General features: G+C 60.3%; 1 protein-coding gene across 2 annotated transcripts; it reads right to left on the reverse strand.

Annotated features, from left to right (window-relative positions):
• Positions 1-251: 251 nt before the first annotated feature.
• Positions 252-16,352, reverse strand: TSC22D3 (TSC22 domain family member 3). 2 transcript variants are annotated; one of them, XM_041484553.1, is made up of 3 exons: positions 15,894-16,352; positions 2,071-2,122; positions 252-1,507 (listed from the first exon to the last, which is right to left on the reverse strand). In XM_041484553.1, the coding sequence occupies exons 1-3, from the start codon at positions 16,214-16,216 to the stop codon at positions 1,262-1,264; spliced, it is 621 nt and encodes a 206-aa protein (XP_041340487.1). In that variant the 5' UTR covers positions 16,217-16,352; the 3' UTR covers positions 252-1,261. The 2 variants fall into 2 exon arrangements, with proteins under 2 accessions (XP_041340487.1, XP_041340488.1); XM_041484554.1 differs by lacking the exon at positions 15,894-16,352 and adding an exon at positions 2,405-2,759.
• Positions 16,353-16,435: the final 83 nt, after the last annotated feature.

A 16,435-nucleotide genomic window follows, 5' to 3' on the forward strand; every position in this document is an offset into this window, starting at 1 on the left:
CCCTAGGTCACCCATCCAGCCCCTGGAAGGGGCTGCCTGCTCCTATCTCCAAAAACCCATCTTGGCTCAGCCAGGGCCATCTAAGGGGAACTAAACCCCACTGCAAAGGTGGGGAGCTGCCAGGTTTTCCCAGCTGGGGAACAGCATCAGCCCAGTATCCTCACCAGTCCCATTCTAGCATTTCCTAGTCTCTTCCCCAGTGTCACACTCTCCCACCTCTTCCCAGCCACAGACACAGCTTGGGGCATGGGTATATATAAAAAGTAGAGTTTATTGCCATTTCTATCTAGATTTACACAACAGTGTCACCGCTTCTGACATCAAAAGCAATGTCCCGTCACATCCCAGAGAACAGGCCAGGGACAGAGGGGAGCCCAGAACACGGGCTGGCTCCTCCACCCCAGTGGGTTAGAGCACAGCCTGCCTTGTGGCTCTGCCCAGTAGTCAGTCCAGATCCTCCCGGCACTGCCGCGTGGTTCTGTCAGGTGGGATGCCAGAGAGGAGTGAATCTGCCCCCTCCTTGGTGCCACTTGCAACAGTTGGCTGTCCACTGACGGTGCTCACCGTTCCAGTCTGCCTTCGAATGCCCCAGATGCCGAGATGGGCATGGCTGACCCAGAGCGGGCATCCCACAGCCTCAGAGGCACCTCTTGTGCGCACGTTTATACAGAGATACAGCTACAGAAGATGCCCAAACTAACAAAACAAGCTTTTTTTCCTTGTAATCCCCACACTGCTGTGCATTCAGCCACGGTCTACGCTGCAGCTGCCACCTCTGGTGCTGCTCAGTCTGGGTCGGGTTCCAGCAGGCTCCTGGTTGGCTTGCGGGACATATCTGCTTTGCTCACTGAACATCGATCTCCCTCCAGTGCCAGGCTTTGCCAGAAAGAGACACCCCCCTGCAGAATGTGGCCTGGGGCTTGGCGTGCGCTCCTTCCAACCGCAGTTACCATCACGGTGCCAAAGACTGCCCAGCTCTGCTCTTCAGCGGAGCCCGGGACAGGTACCACAGATCTCCTCCTGGCACCTGGTGGGCAGTTGGATGGGGAGGGGGGGTCAGCTGCCCCTGTCTTCCTTGCAGAAGAGCATCCTCATGAAGGAGATGGCCGCTGGCTCTGTGGGCTGGCCAGGGCTGCCCAAGGGGCACGGCTCAGTGCCAGGATCTGGCAGTCCTTCGTGTGAGATGAAGGTGGAAACGATTTTGCAGGAGATTAAGTAGAAAGAGTTCTGTGGCTCTGCCCACCCCGAGGACAGAGCCACCTTACACCGCAGAGCCCCCGGAGTGCTGGGCCGGGGCAGCCACCCCGGGGCTCTGCTCCTCAGGGCACAGCACCTCTGCTGGGAGCCGGGACTGGAACTTCTCCAGCTGCTCAGGGCTGGCCAGGGTCTTCAGGAGGCTGTTCTCACGCTCCAGCTGGGAGTTTTTCTCCAGCAGTTCCTTGATTTGCTCTTTCAGGACCTCCACTTCCTCCCGCACAGCGTACATCAGATGATTTTTCACAAGATCCTGCAAAAGGCAATGGAAGAGACCAATCAACGGAGAGCAATGCCTGGAGGGTAGAACCCTCCTGTTCCCAAGTGCTGGGGCAAATGCCAAATGCTGCAGAAGCTTTTCCCAAGGACCATCCCTCCCCACCCCGCTCTTGGAACCCTAGCCAGGGCTTGGTGCTCATCCAGCATAGCTCACTCAGCCGCCATCTCTCTGGTCTCTCTGCATCCAGAAGCACTTTCCAGCCCCCTCACCTACTCCGGCATTTGCGGGGGCTGGAGTTCCCGAGCAACCAGGGAACGCGGCTCGGGCAACCCCAGACCTCGAAAGTCCCCCTCCATGTCCACCCTCGCTCCCTGCGCACTGCGGAGTGCCTGGAACCAATGAGCTTCACGGCGGTCGCAGACAAAGAGCAGCTCTGCCTGGCAGCGGGGTGGGGAGTGGGGACCCCCGTGGGCAGAGGGACCCCCCGACCCTGGGCCGAGCACCCACCCGGGAGCGGGAAGACGATCCCCGTCCACAGCACACCCGCGGGGAGACGGGGGAAAGTGCGGGGGAGAGGGGGCAGCGCTGCAGCTCACCATCGCCTGCTCGATCTTGTTGTCAATGGCCACCACGCTGGCTCCGGAGGCGCTGGAAGAGAGCGGAGAGGCCGAGGGTCAGCACCGAAAACCTCCCTTCCACAGGGGTCCGTGCACCGCGACACCTCCCCCTCAAACCAGTGCACCGGAGCGCCCTCCTCCCCAAGGGAATTCCTTAATTCAGGCACCGGTCGCGTATGTCCTTCGTTCCCGGAGCAGCAATGCCCCCCCACCTCATCAGTGGGGTTCGCAGCAGCACCCCCCGGGCACTGAGACGCCCCTTTCCCCAGATCTCTGCGGCGAAGGCGAATGGGCGCACCGGGGCTGCCCCTACCTGTTGTCGAGCTTCACGGAGACTACATCCCCCCCGAGCAAGGAGGAGAAGAAGGAGATGGAGAAGTTGTGGAGCTGGTAGACAGCCACCTCCATGGGGGACTGGTACATGCCGGTGCTCATGGCTGCGGGCGCAGGCACACACACACACACTCAGAAACGGAGCAAAACGCACTGCCGGGGCTCCCGCGCCGCCCCCGCTTATATCGGCGGCGCCCGCCCTGCCGGGAGGGGCGAACGCGGCGGGGACCGCCCGCAGCGCCGGTACTGCCCCCGCTGCGGCACACTGCCCTCTCGGTACTGCTCCCTTTGCCGGGTACTGCCCCTCTCTGCAGCCCCTCCGCCCCTCCCAGTTAAACCACAGCACGGCGCCGTCTCAGAGCAGGGACCCCGCGCTTCAGCACTGTGTCCTCCTCAATCTGCACCCCCACTCCACACCCCTCGTCTGCAAGCAGAGTCCTGGGACCCCCGGCACGCCTAGTGCAACACCCCATAGCCCACAGGCCTCAGCATCCCATTCCTGTGTTCCTGGGGGGGGGACACACGCATCTGCTTGGGGGCTGGGAGAAGGGATGAACCCCGTCTGCATTTGGAGGTGCAGCCTGCAGGTCCCACACAGTGAGGGCCCGTGACTGTGAAAGGGAGGCAGGAGGGAAAGAGGAGCCATGGGCATTCAAAACAGAACCCGGAGTGCAAAATAGAATCGTGAGTGAAAAACAGAAAGGGGCTGCTAAAAAACCGGGGTGCATTACAGAATCGGGGGTGTAAAACAAACGGAAACAGGAGTGACAAACAACAGAAACGAGAGCAGAAAAACAACCCAGGCGTAAAAAAACAACTCCAGGAGGAGAAATGAAAACCTGCGCGCAGAGAAAACCTGGGGTGCAGAACCAACGCAGGGTACAGAACACACCCCGAAGTTACAGAACAACTGCAGAGTAGAGAACAAACGCGGGGTACAGAATAACACCGCAGAGTGCAGAACAGCCCCCGGATACAAACAAAGCAGAGGTCCAAAACGAACTCGGGGTACAAAGAAAAACAACTCCAGGATTCAGAGCCAACCCGGTGTGCAGAACAAGAAATCTAGGGTGCAACAGAATGACCTTGTGATGCAGAACAAATTCGGGCTACAGAACACGCCCTGGTTGCAGAACAACAACCAAGGGATGCAGAACCAACCTGGGACCCAGGACAAAATCGGGGTCCGTAACAAACTCGGGAGCACGAAACACCACCACCCCTGGGCTGCAGAACAGTCCGGGGTTACAGAACAACACCCTGGCCCTGCCGCCGCGTCGGGGAACGCGGAGCGCTCCGGGCCGAACGCGCCCCGGGCTCGGCGGCCCCGCCCAGCGTTGCATAACCGCGCGCGGGAGGGCGCCCCCCCGCGGGCACGAGCGGCACTGCAGCGGCTGGGCCGGCGCTCGGGGCTGTCCCCGTGTGCGCGCACTCGCGTGTAAGTCCGCGGGCACGACCGCTCCTTCCCGCGTCCACACAGCCATTTATACACAGAGCAAGTGGGTCTCCTCCGGGAAGTGGAAGCAGGGTCCTAAGACGCCCCCAGCATCCCAGGGGCTGCGGTGGCACCGCCCACCCGGTGCTGCCTCCACTGCCCTCGGCTGCCCATTTATCTCTGCCCTCTGGATCTGGGGGAACTTTGCTTAGTGGTTGCCTACTGCCCCTGACCCCGGAGACTCATCCCCTGCTGGGCATGGCGAGGCTGATGCTGGATGGCAGACCCCACACACGGCATAGTATCCAAGAAAGAGTTAGTGCTGGCAGGGCATGTGCACTCCAGGGATGCTGCAAAGGACACTGAGCACCCTGATCCAGCTCCCAGTGGCTGGCACTTGGCTGTTGGGTGAGGCCAAGGAACCCTGACTTGTGGGTGTGCTGCTGTGCCCCTTCCCCGAGCAGGGAGGGAGAGCAGAGTGGATTTTCCCCATCAGAAAGGGAAACTGAGGCACAGTGCAACACAGCTGCTGCTGGAAGCAAGACCTAGCCAGGCAGCTCTCCACAAACCCCACCCCAGAGCAGGGTGAGGATGCTGTGCTGTCTGTGAACTGCAGCAGGGGAATATGTGGGTGCCCTGGGACATGTGGGTTTGATGTGGGGATGTGAGAAAGCATTTTCTCCCTGGTGGGCCCATCTGGGACCTGGGAGGGGGCGGGAATTATGCACATCCCCCTGTGTCAGCACTACTCTGACCCATGCAAAGCTGCTGAATAGGGGCTGAGCAGGGTGCTGGCACTCAAGAGAGTAGGCAGGTGTCTGTCCCCCAAGCCCCGAGGCTGGCCTGTGCTCCTCCCCTCACCCATACCAGGCCCGACTTACCAGTCCCTCCTTCTGAAGAGGCTCGGGGAGTATGGTGGCTGGAAGGCCATGCCACCCCGTGACCCTGTTCCAGCCACTCTGTTCCTAGCAGCGATGCTGGCTCTGCCTGTGCTGTGGCTGCGTACCCCCAGCTTGCAATGGCAGAGACAGCCTGGGTGTTGGCTGCATCCAGGGGCTCCAGCCACAGGGTAAACATGCTGGGAGATGACCTCAGCTGCACTCAATTGGCCCTTTCAAGGCCAATGGCCAGTGTGCCATCCCGAGCTGCGCGGGTGCCCCCCTCCCCCGGGAGATGAAAGGCCTCTCTGTGCACTTGTCCCCAGAGTGGTTGGTGGTGGGCTTGGTGGCAGCCCCTGGGACACAGCTTTGTCCCCCTGCTGGGACAAGTCCAGACCACTCACATCAGGGGTCCTTTGACTGAGTTTGCCACTGCAGCTCATGAAGCGTGCTGCTTTCACTGGGGAGAAGACAGGAGAGATGGGGAGAGCATTTTCTCCCACAGTTGTGCCACCTCCTGTCTTCTGCAGAGAGGTGTCAACATCAGGGAGATGGGGTGGGTGGACCCCAGCCTGCCCCCAGCCCTGGCAGCTGTGCCTGGTCCCCACCTCCTGCGATATGGCCCCCCCCAAGTCCTGGTTCAGTCTCCTTCCCAAAGGAAGCCCTAAAATCTTTAGTGGCAGGGACCAAGGGCTCCAGAACCGGCAGACCAGAGCCTGGCTGGTGGTCCTTGTCTCACAGCTTGAGGTTCCTGGTCCCTGCCTTGTACCTTTCTAATGCAGCACTCAGGCACCAAAAAACCCTAAATATTTCTGCAGCTGCTGGAGTGCAGCTGGAAAATGCTTTGGGGGGAGATTGCTTCAGCTCTGCCACCTCCAATATTTTTCCCATGGAGCTGGGACTATTGCAGAAATAAACCGGAGTAAGTCACTGATTTCTCTGCAGTCCTCCTGGGTCTTTCCACCCAGCCCTGCCCACATCACTGCTCAGGGCATGGGCTTCTCACTTAGGCTGGGCAGGATGCTGTTGGCCATCGAGAGGCCGCAGCAAGGGATGCTCTGGAGGGATGAAGAAGCAGATGTTTCTTTCCTGGCATTCAGTAAATGAGGGATCCCTATGCGGCCAGCGGCCAGGGCAAGTCAGGCTGGGCAGGGGGCTGCAGCCCCCCTCGCAGCCCCACACCTCGTGGGGGTGGGGCTCCTGAACGTGTTACGGGGCACACACAGCCACGGCACCTTGCAGCCCCTACAAGAAAGTCCTGCCTGCACATGTGCGTGCACACATAGCACACCCACACGCCCACATCCCCTGCATGCACATGTGTGTTTGCAGCCCACACGAGCGAGTGCTCTGCACACAGGGGCACACCCTGCACATGCATGTGCACATTGGTGCACCCTGCTTGCGCACATGTGCAAGCACATTAGTTTAGTACCAGGACCTGATGATCTTGAGGGTCTTTTCCAACCCGAAGGCCTCTGTGATCCTGTGACACACACTTTGTGTGCCAAACAAACGCTGCTGTTCTGCGTGCAGATGCACAGGCGCTGCTGGCACCCCCTGCACACCCTGCCCTGACTAACAGCTGATGCACAGCCTTGCCTGCACACCCGCGTCAGCAGCATGGCACAGGGCAGCTCCCTGTGCCCCTGCATAGTGGGAGGGCACCCCCCAGAGCTCAGGTATCACCTGCAGCCCTGCACAGTGGGAGCAGCAGCTCCCAGTTCTGCTGGATCCTGCTTTGTGCCAGCTTTTCCCATGAGCCCCTCTGAGCTGCCCCAATGCCCCCACAGCAGCAGGGTCCTACATGGGGCTCCAGCCGCACCCCAGGTGGTGGGGGGGCCCTTTCCTAGCACACCACAGCCCTGGCCTTGCCAGGCTGCTAGCAGCCACCTCCTCTCCTATCATCTGCTCCTGCTCCTCCAAGTAGAGCAGGGTGGGCAACACGCCACCTTGCTCTTCCTAAAGAGCAAGTCCCCATGGACTCACAGTTACCCTATGGCAGCAGTGATGGGTGCTTGGAGCAGGCTGGGTGAGAGGGGCCAGTGGTGTGAACTGCACCCCTGAGGCAGCAGCATGGCAGCTCCTGCATCTACACACAGTGACAGGGGGTTCATCAGGCCGGGCCCGGCTCGTGCCTGTGGTTATTTTGGTAACAGCGACAGCAGCTGCAATACAGGGTAGTTGTGACACTAATTGTTGTGCTCTCTGGGGAAAAAAGCACCCACGGTTGTCATCAAGCAGTGAGGAGAGGTGGTGACACCAGCCAATGATGATATCACCCCAGCAGTGGCCCTGCAAGACACCCCAAAGCTGCCAGCCTCCAGTATTTCTCCCATGGAGCCCCTAAGCCCTTATACAGCTGTGCCTCAGCCCAGAAGATGCCAGCCCCCCTACTGGGTGACATTAAGTGACAACCCCCTCCTCAGCAATGGGACTTGGAGTTCTGCAGCCACCACAGAGCTCTGCCAGGCTGGAGCAAGGGCTGATAGGGAGGAGGACGAGGGGTTTATCTCTTGCTGCATGGCATCCCACACCTGCACAGTGCTGTGGGTCAGGGGACATATCCTCTCCCCACAGCCCCAGGGACAAGCCGTGCTTTTGTACTGTGCCCTGTGTGTTGGACCGGCTCCAGGCACTGCAGTGCCACACACCAAAGGATGCTCCTGTCCTGGTAGTGGCCGATGGAGCTGGTTGGGGCTTCAGGAGCTGCCCCAGGGCTGGGGCTTCAGGGCTCCCCAGACTCGGTTCTCGCCCTGCTCCAGGCTGTGCTCATGGCTCCATGGCAGTTTTCCTGGCTTGCTCTCTCCCAAGGACTCAGCTCAATGGGAGGAAGGCCCTTCAGAGGGTCTGAGGCGTGGGAAATGTTTATAGCCTGGCCTCAGAGACACTGGAGAGCAAACTGGGAAAGGCGCAGAGCCAAGGCTGCCCAGGCTGCTCTGCAGAGCCAGATCTCCTGCTCCAAGGGTCAGAGCAGAGTGGGAGAGGAAAAGCTACTGCTTGCAAACACAGCTAAGAAAACTCTGCCTGTCACAGCCCAAAATCCTGCAACTGTGGTGGTACCAGCCAAGGGACTGGGAATGCCAGCACCAGGGCATCCTAGCTATGCCCTGCAGGAACAGAGGGATGGGCTGGGGACACTGGTGATGGCTGGGGCCTGTGGTTGTCTGTGGCAGGAAAGACTGGGTGTGGGACAGGGCTGAGGAGCTCCAGGTCTTGTCCAGCAGCTCTATCCTGGTTCTCGGAAAGGAGAGGTAGTGCTAGGGGCTGCCCAGGGGGAAACAGGCAGCTGAGTCATCTGCCACGGAATGCCAGCATCCTGAATAGCAACTGCCTGCCCTATGGCACTGGCATGGGGCTTTTGTGTCAGTCCCAAGGGCTGTGGGCCCAGCACTGCTAGAGCGCACCAGTTGTCCAGATCTTGGTTTCCTCCTCCTGGAGATTCCCTGGCTGAGCTGCTCCCTGAGGCCTGGCACTACCCTCCAGCTCAGCTGGTGCCTCCCAGGTGCTGTGTGAGACATGCAGAAGCCCCATGCCACCAGGAACCCTGTGACATGGGGACCCAGGTCATGCCCATCAGAGCCTAGGAGGGGTCATAAATGCCCCATCCCAGGGCATGTGCTGCTCCAGAACTCCTGGGCACACCTGGACTTGCCTGGGTAAGGATGCACCCCCTGCCTGCAGAGCTGGTGCTGCTGGCCTTGCCTGGTCCCAATCTCAAGCCAGGGGACACCAGAGTCATGTGTGGCCTGCACAGAGGTGGTGGCCCCTGCCACACTGGGGAAGCCCAGGGATGGTTTCAGTGAGGGAAGGTCAGAGGGGAACCTACCCTTGGGAAGGCTGACAGGGAACATGTCCTCCTTCCCTTCATGCCCAATGGAGGCAGAATGAGCTCTGTGGCCATGGGCAGGGGACACAGGTCCCAGGCAGCAGGCAGCAGGCATGGGCAGGGATTGTAGTGTGGAGACTCCTCCAACCTGTCAGGCTGGAGGCAGTGTGGGGTGGTGGAGGGAGCCCTGGTAGGCTCCAGTGTCCAGCTGTGGGGCTGACTGCTTCCTCTGATAAAGGTACTTGGCTGTACTCCCAGTTCTGTTTTTTTCTAGCATGCGAGTGCACACCCTCAAGCCAGCCTGCTGAGAGCTGCAATTTTTCTTTAACTTTGTCACCAGACCCTCTTCTTCCTCCTGTGCCTCTAGCAGCAGTTGCCTCCCAGCAGCAGTGTGAGGAGGGGAGGTCAGAGAGGACCCATGTTGGAAGCCAGAGAGGACCCAGTTCCCTTCTCACCATGTTGGAAGCCCCCAGAGTCACAGCTTCCCCAGGCATGCTGGTGTAGGAGAGGAAGAGGAAAAAAGGCTCATTGGGTTGTTACCAGCCCTGGATCATGTGGCCAAACATCCTATCTTGCTGGTGTTTGTCAACACCAACCCCGTGCTGCTGCTGCCAACCCAGTGCAGACACCCCGGTGGGTGCCCTGCCAGGGACTGTGGGGCACCCTTGCACCTCACTGCTCCCCACAAAGGGTCCCACAGCTGCCAAATGCTGAGGCGAGAGTGCCAGGCATGGAACAGCCCAGTGAAAACTCTGCAGCTTTCTCTGGGCACCATGCCTGGCTTTTGGGGCAGTGCAGCCAACCCCCACCATGCTACCTGCTCTGATGGACCAGGCATGTCCAGCCCCAGGGAGGATTGCAGGCTGAACCCTTGGCAGAGCTTTAATCCACAAATCTGTCTGCAGAGCGAAGTGTTTCACACCCACTGGCCGGGCTGGAGTGCTGTCACTGAACTCGGTGTTATTGCCTCCCGGTTACCTGTGCCCTGCCCCGGCGCTCCTGCCAGCTATGCCTCTGAACTCCAGAACTGTCCTTGCTTCTTAGCTTACTGTGTTATCCTGGACAGCCTCAACTGGATCACCCCCAGATCCTGGGTGCTCTTTTCTGGTCCAGGTTCAGGGGGGTGGGGATAGAGCATAGGTGGTTGGAACACTGAAGGGACCTCCCACAGCACGAGGGCTCCGCGCTACCCTCGCACCCCCCAGCAGGTAGGCACGGGGCTGCCAGCCTGGGTTCTGCCTCCCCCAGCCTCTCCTTCAGCTTTGCAGGAGTCCTCAGCCCGAGGGAGGAACCCCAAAGTAGGGCCTCTGGCATCCTCCAAAAACAATCCCAGGCCCCTTTTCAGGCAGGAGCAGGCGCTCCGGAGCCCTGCTAGGTGCTGGCAGCTGCTGCCCTGCGGCGTGCAGGAGTGCCCGCTCACTGACTGGGAGGCAGCTCGTTATGTAATGAGGACAGAGGCAGGGGAGCTGCAAGAGCTGTGCAGCGCACCCTATGCTACCCAATCTGCTCTTCCAGCCCAGAATAAGCCCTGTTTATGGAACCCCTCAAGCCCTTCACTGGCCCCTTCCACAGGTGCTGGAGCCTGGTGCTCTCCTGCCTGGCCCAGTGCTTGATGGGAGTCCCAGCAAGAGCCCCAGCAGCCCCAAAATATCCAAGGGACAGCTGAACCCCATTGGGGGTGCAAAGCCCAGACAAACCTGACCTGGCAGGGGCTGGGGGCAGAGGAGCTGTGCTCGGCTGGCGCATGAGCCAGCTCCCACTGGAGGTCAGGCAAGGACATGTAGGGCAGCACAGCTTCAGCAGAGACGGTTATTAATACCCCGCCTGGCCTTTGCATGGAATCCCGGGCATTTCAAATCAGGGACCTTCGCTGAAACCCTGCCGTCACTGACATTTCAGAACAATAACAACGTGAAAGACAATCGGTTCCTGGCAGGATGGGTACCTGTGGGGCTGCCGAGGCTCTCTACGTGCCTGACCTCAGCAGCCAGCTCTCACCTCGCTTGTGCCAACCCTTGGGAACAACCTGAGACCATCCCCTGCCTCCAAACCACCCCGAGCAGTCCTGCTCTTTTTCACAAACACGTCACTGTGATGGTGTCACCAAAGGACATGGAAATGTCTTGTCCTGCCCCATGGCATCTGCCACCCTCTGCCAATCTGGACAGGGCTGCCATCCCCAGGGAATTGCAGGTGGGGGTGGCAAGGACTGGATCCCACCCTGATCCTGGAGTCTGAAGGGCCCAGAGTTTCTTCTCTGCCACTAGAGTTGTTCTGCAGCAAAAGCCCCCTCAAATATATTTATAAAACTCAGCACACAGACAGAGGATGATCTCCTGTCCCAAAGCCAGCCATGTTCAGCACCTGGATAAATATAACTCAGAGCTCACTTGCAAAGCATTGGGATGGGTTGTAGCCTCTCTCACCTTTCCAGCCCTCTTCCCCCAACACACACCCTGGAGTAAAGTTGGAGATGATGACCTCAGAAGTCTTTTCCAACCTAATGAGTTCTGTGATTCTCTGTCCTCTACCAACAGGGTCTCAGTCCTTCCCAAGGGCAGGATCCACCTGGAGCCTCACTGGCCTTGGCAGTCCACATAAAGCACACGGACCCATACATGGTCACGTCCCCTGGGCACACACACAGCTGCCAGGCTCTGACAACACATATCCCAAGCCTTTCCAAGCCCTTTGGTCCCATGCAGGTCACGGTGCTCCCCAAAAGTACAGAGTCAGCTTTAACCCTCTTTGTTCTGGGCAGTGGCCAAGGAGGAGGTGTCATGTCCCAGAAGAGATTGTCCAGGATCAGGCCATGTCTCACCAGTAAAGGATAATGTGATGCTGGAGAGAGGAGGCATGATGCTGGGATCAGGGCAGACCTCTGCAGCCTCCTTCAACTCCAGCTTCTTCCTCATCTTTACAGTTCAAAGCTGGAAAAAATCCTGTCCAACCTTTTCCCCATAGGGCCATGCTGTCATCCCTGCCTGACCTTGGGACACCTACTTCTGCCTGTGCAGAGCCAAATGCCTGCCCTAGTAGATAGGCAGTGCTGGAGAATCCCCAGAGAAGCAAGATGACAGGCTGCTGAGGAGCTGACATTGGTATCACCAGACTGGCTCATCTGTGCCAGTCCTTGGCCATAGCCTTGTGGTCAGGGGTAAATGATTCCCTCCCAAGGGGCTGGAGGGGCTGAGAATGGCTCTCCTGTGCTCCAGAGAGTGTTGAGAATATCCTTTTGGAGGGAACTGGGTCTTGCAGGAGCAGGCAGGGACACGCATGGTGCATGGTGTGGCATGTGCTGCTGCCAGCCCTGCTGAGCCATGCCAACCCAGTGTGCTGTGGCAGAGCCCCTGTGAGCCTGGGCTGCTGGGACACAGGTCCCACGTCTGCTGGGTCATGGGGTGGGGGTCGCAAGGTATTGAGATGCCCATGATGGAGACCACAGCAGGCTGAGCTGGCTGCCTGCCTGACATCTTCCCGAGGGTGGGAGGATTTCGGTATGCCAAGGTCAGCACCTCCCAGCAGTACGAGCTACTCCCTGCCACTGAAACATCTCCCCAGCACCTTGGTGGTGTGCAGGGCTTGCAACCAACACTGCAGGCCACAGGTCAGGCCATGGGCAGCTCTGTCTTGTGGGAGCAAAGCAAAGAAAGCCTGATGCATGGTTCTGGAGGGCGAGGGGACTCTCCTGGCCCCCTCCATGGCAGAGCTGTCCCAGGGCCAGAAGAAAGAGAGTAGGACAGCTCAGTCCTACACCCACACCTCTCTCATGCTCACTCATGGCCCCTCTCCCCATCAATGTGTCCTTGTTGCTTCAGCCCACTCGACCAGCTGGAATGTTTGCCCTGGCCCTGCCACCTCGGGATGCCCTTTATGCCCTGGCTCCTCTCCTCCTGCATTGCTGCCGCAAAATGACACCCGACAGACAGGAACAAGTGGTGCTGTGACACAAATGCCATTCTGGTACTGCTGCCCTGGCAGCTCTTGCTTGCTAGCCTAACCTTACAGCGGGAAAGGCAGTGCTGCCCTTGCTTTGCCCAAATTCATGCTTCCTCCAGCCCCTCACACAGAACTCCCCTGTCTCCTGTGGCTTGCCCAGGCCTGGGAGAAAGTGGCCCTCAGCTCCTTTCATGGCTCAGACCAAAGGATGGGTCCTGTTGGATGGAGCAGCAGGTCTGGCAGTGCCTACTGATGATCTGGCTATGCAGAGGTGTCCCCTCACAGCCTGGAGCAGGATGGGCACAGGCTGGCCAGGCTGCCAGCTGTTGCCCAGGAGTGGCTGGGCAGGACTGCTGGCACGGCCGGCTGATGTGGGCAAGCGGGCTGGTACGTACCTCCTCTTCCCACCCAGAGCCAGGCAGGTCCCGCTTGGATCACAGGCTAGCACACAGCCAGGGTGCTGCTTCCCCTGCAGTGCTGACCTCCTCCCACATCCCTGGCTCCCCTCAGCCACCTGGCCCAGGAAAAGGTGCCATGTGGTCATGGGCTTGCTCTCCCTGGCCTGCACTCAGATGGGCTTGTGTTTGGGTCTGGGATAACGTTGGCATTACAGAGGGATGGCAAAGACTTTTCTGCCCACTTCACTGGCACCTGCAGGGAGAAGGTGTACCCAGCCAGGGTGGTGGCAGCTGTCCTCCCTATACCTGGTGCTTCCATGTGAGCATGGTCCCTTGGCACTGTTGAGAATTCCCTGGAAAGTAGTTTGTGATGCCCTGTGTGATGACACGGTGGGAAGAAGCCCTTTTTGCACAGGATCCCGTGCACTCCTGAAACAGCAGGGCTTTCTGCAGGAGCATGAGCCCTGGAGGCAATTGGTCCAGAGTATGCCTTCCTTGTGCATCCCTGACAACATCCCTGCTTTGAGTAAAGGGCATGGAGAGCCTGGCAGGGACCACCCAGCCAGAGAAACCCCCAGAGACAGGTTAGACATGCTGAAATGTGTGTTGTCTGAGAAGCCCAGCATTGATCTGACCCTGACTGAGTTGTCAGCCAGGGCCAGCCAGGCCCAGAGCCAGACTTAACTCTGGGTTTAGGATCTTGGGCATCCCATGCTGTCCTGGATGTCAGCCACACATGAGGATGTGTATCCACACAACTTTCCCTTCCTCCTGTATTGCTGCAGGAGCACATCAGCCAAAACAATGGGCACCAAATGGTTTGGGTACCCTGGTGCCAGCAGCAGGGTGCCCTTATCAGGCATGTTATCGGGGTGTTCCTCTGACACCCACAATCCTCTGCTGTGTATGCTATCTCCTCTTGGATGTGTTGGCTCATTCCCCAGAAGGAGAAAGTTCAGGCTGGAGCAAAACAACTGCAAACACAGGTGTGGGCACACCTGGCTCCAGTGCCTGGGGCCATGCACCTAGCTCCCCCATGCTGTGCCACCTAGGGGTGAAGGGGGATCACCCAGGCAGCCTCCAGACCAATATGCCTGGACACTGGGTGTGACAGAGGGACATAGCTTTGCACACCACAGCACAGCCAGTGACAAACAATGCATGCAGCCTCTTGGGACACATCACACAGCAGGGCATGGAAGACAGGCAGCAAGGAGTGCTAAGGCACACTGACAGAGAGAAATCTTTGTCCCTTGGCATCTCTGCTCACTCCCTACTTCACCAGGAGCACCACAGATCCTGCTCCAGCAGCGATGAGTTTGAAAGCAGCCTGCTGTACCCATATCAGTGGCCTCTGGCCCACAGGCACTGTCACTGACTGCCACAGTGAGCCACCCAGGTGCTTGGCTTTGACCCCAGCCCTGGCAGCCCGTGCTGAGGACAATGCCTCGCTTCCCCCTTCACCCACGGTGCCAACTTGCTGCAGCCTCCCAGGGAGGAGGGGAATCTCTCACTCCTGTTCCTTCTCAGCTGGGTAGGTTCACTGCTCCCCGTACGGGCCAGGCACCAGTGCCTTGGCAGGTGTCCCAGCTCCTCCCTTCCCACCTGAGCGGCAGCTTGGCGTTATGTAAGTGCAGGAAGAGCAAGGCTGGTTCGAGGCAGCAGCCTCTCGGCGTCAGACGCTGCTGGGCGAGGAGGCGGGAGTGCGCCGGGGTGGCACACGCGTGGGGCAGCCACGTGTGAGCCCACCCGCCTGCCGCTCCGCGCACAGCCCGGGAGCACGCCCGCGGTGCATGTGGTGGGAAGGGGAGGGCGAGGTGTCTCTGAACGCGTGGGTGCTGCTCCCCGGGCACATTTCCCACTCACGGCGGAGCAGCAAGCCCCAGAGCCGCTGCCCGCCGTGCCAGCCAGGCAGACATCTGTACCTGACGCACTGATGGGCCACAGGTCTCCTCAGGGTCGTGGATGTGTCCCACCTGCTGAAGACACTGGAAGTCTCGGGCACCTGCAGCACTACTGGCCCAGTTCGGTTCTCTCAGGCTGAACTGGGGACACCCAGACCTGCTAGCCCCCGTACAGGCTGCTCCCCCCCAGGGTGTCACCAGCTCTCTGTCACCAGAGCCAGCCCCACACAGCGCCAGTGCAGGACCTGAGACAGCTCTGTCCACTCCTCGCCTCTGGGGTTCACCTCATCAGGGCCAGGGAGCCTGCAGAGTGGTAGCACCTGGGACCTCCTGTTCAGTCTCCTCTGCTCTCACTGCTAGAGAAGGGAGCAGGGCAGACCCCGCAGTCCTCGCTCCTCAGTCTGCCAGGGAATGGATGGGAGCAGCCCCCAGCACGTTCAGCCTGCCCAGAGCAACCCCGAGACCAGCTCGAGCAGGGCAGAGCCACTTTCCAGGGATGGGAAGTGCCACTCCGGGCCAAACCTGTGTCCACTCCGGGGAGGGCCAGGGGAGCTGCCGAAAGGGCAGGAGCTGGCACTGGGACTCTCGGGCTCCCTACCCGGGCTCTCAGTGACGCTCAAGATGGCTTTCGAGGCAGCACAGCTGCTTCCCAAGGAACCTGCTGCGCTCTCCGTGCAGGATGGGGCCGATGCCTGTCTGCCGCTGGACACTATCCATGCCCCTGCGGGCACTGTCTGTGTAGACAGAGGTAGCCAGGGAGATGAGCACGGAGTCCAGCGGCCAAGACACACAGCTGGGGGCTGTTGTCACTGCCCGGCAGACACAGGGCACCACAAGACAGGCACGGCGGGCATGGCAGAGCAAAGCCACCCGGACCCGCACCCAGGGATGGGCTGGCACCACGTACGGACTCCGTGCCAGACGCGGCCTCTCCCCACCCAGATTCCACCGCCGCTGACACCCCCCAGCCCCGGGGTGACACCAGTCCCTTTCTCTTGCCAGCCCCACACCGCTGTCAGCTCCGAGCCCGCTGCCCCGGGGCACCCGGCCCCCGGCAGCTCACAGGCTCCTGGTGGTGACACCCACCTGTGGAAGAGGAGCAGGATGGAGAGCAGGGTCTGGTCGATATTCCTGTTGCAGATACCCTGGTTGAAGAGGTAGCAGGGGTCCCGCACGACGGGTTCCAGCGAGTCCTGGCGCATGATGGAGCTCAGCTTGTCGGTGTTGAGGTTCTGTCGGACCAGCTGTTCCCGCAGCTGCCGGAAGCTGCTCACGGTGGGGCTGCCCGGGTTGTTGTTCTCGCCGCCGGCCCCCTCCTCCAGCCCGCTCCGGTTGGCCAGATCCAGGCAGCAGCTGCAGCAGTCCAGCCCCACGGGCGACCGGCACTCCTCCGCGGGCGACGAGGACATCCCGGGGGGCCCCGCGCCTGGCCACGGCGGCGCCGCCGGGGCCGCTCCCGGGGCCGCGGAGGGCGAGCGGCTGCAGGACGCACCCGGTGTCGAGAGCGGCGAGCGGCCCCCGCCCGCCCCGGTCCCGTTCCACCCGCCCCGGCCCCGCTCCACCCCGCCCCCGTTCCGCCCCGTCCCCGTTCCGCCCGCCCCGGTTCCGCCCCGTCCCAGCGCATCCTG

This window comes from Pyrgilauda ruficollis, unplaced genomic scaffold (assembly GCF_017590135.1).
Source record: "Pyrgilauda ruficollis isolate IOZ18807 unplaced genomic scaffold, ASM1759013v1 scaffold67, whole genome shotgun sequence".
Classification (NCBI taxonomy): Eukaryota; Metazoa; Chordata; class Aves; order Passeriformes; family Passeridae; genus Pyrgilauda; species Pyrgilauda ruficollis.

Coding starts and splice junctions, on each gene's coding strand:
- TSC22D3 (XM_041484553.1), bottom strand. CDS start 16,216: ATGTCCTCGTCGCCCGCGGAGGAGTGCCGGTCGCCCGTGGGGCTGGAC. Junction 2,123..15,893: donor ATCCTGCTCCTCTTCCACAG/GTGGGTGTCACC, acceptor GCTCTCTTCCAG/CGCCTCCGGAGCCAGCGTGG. Junction 1,508..2,070: donor ACAAGATCGAGCAGGCGATG/GTGAGCTGCAGC, acceptor TGCCTTTTGCAG/GATCTTGTGAAAAATCATCT.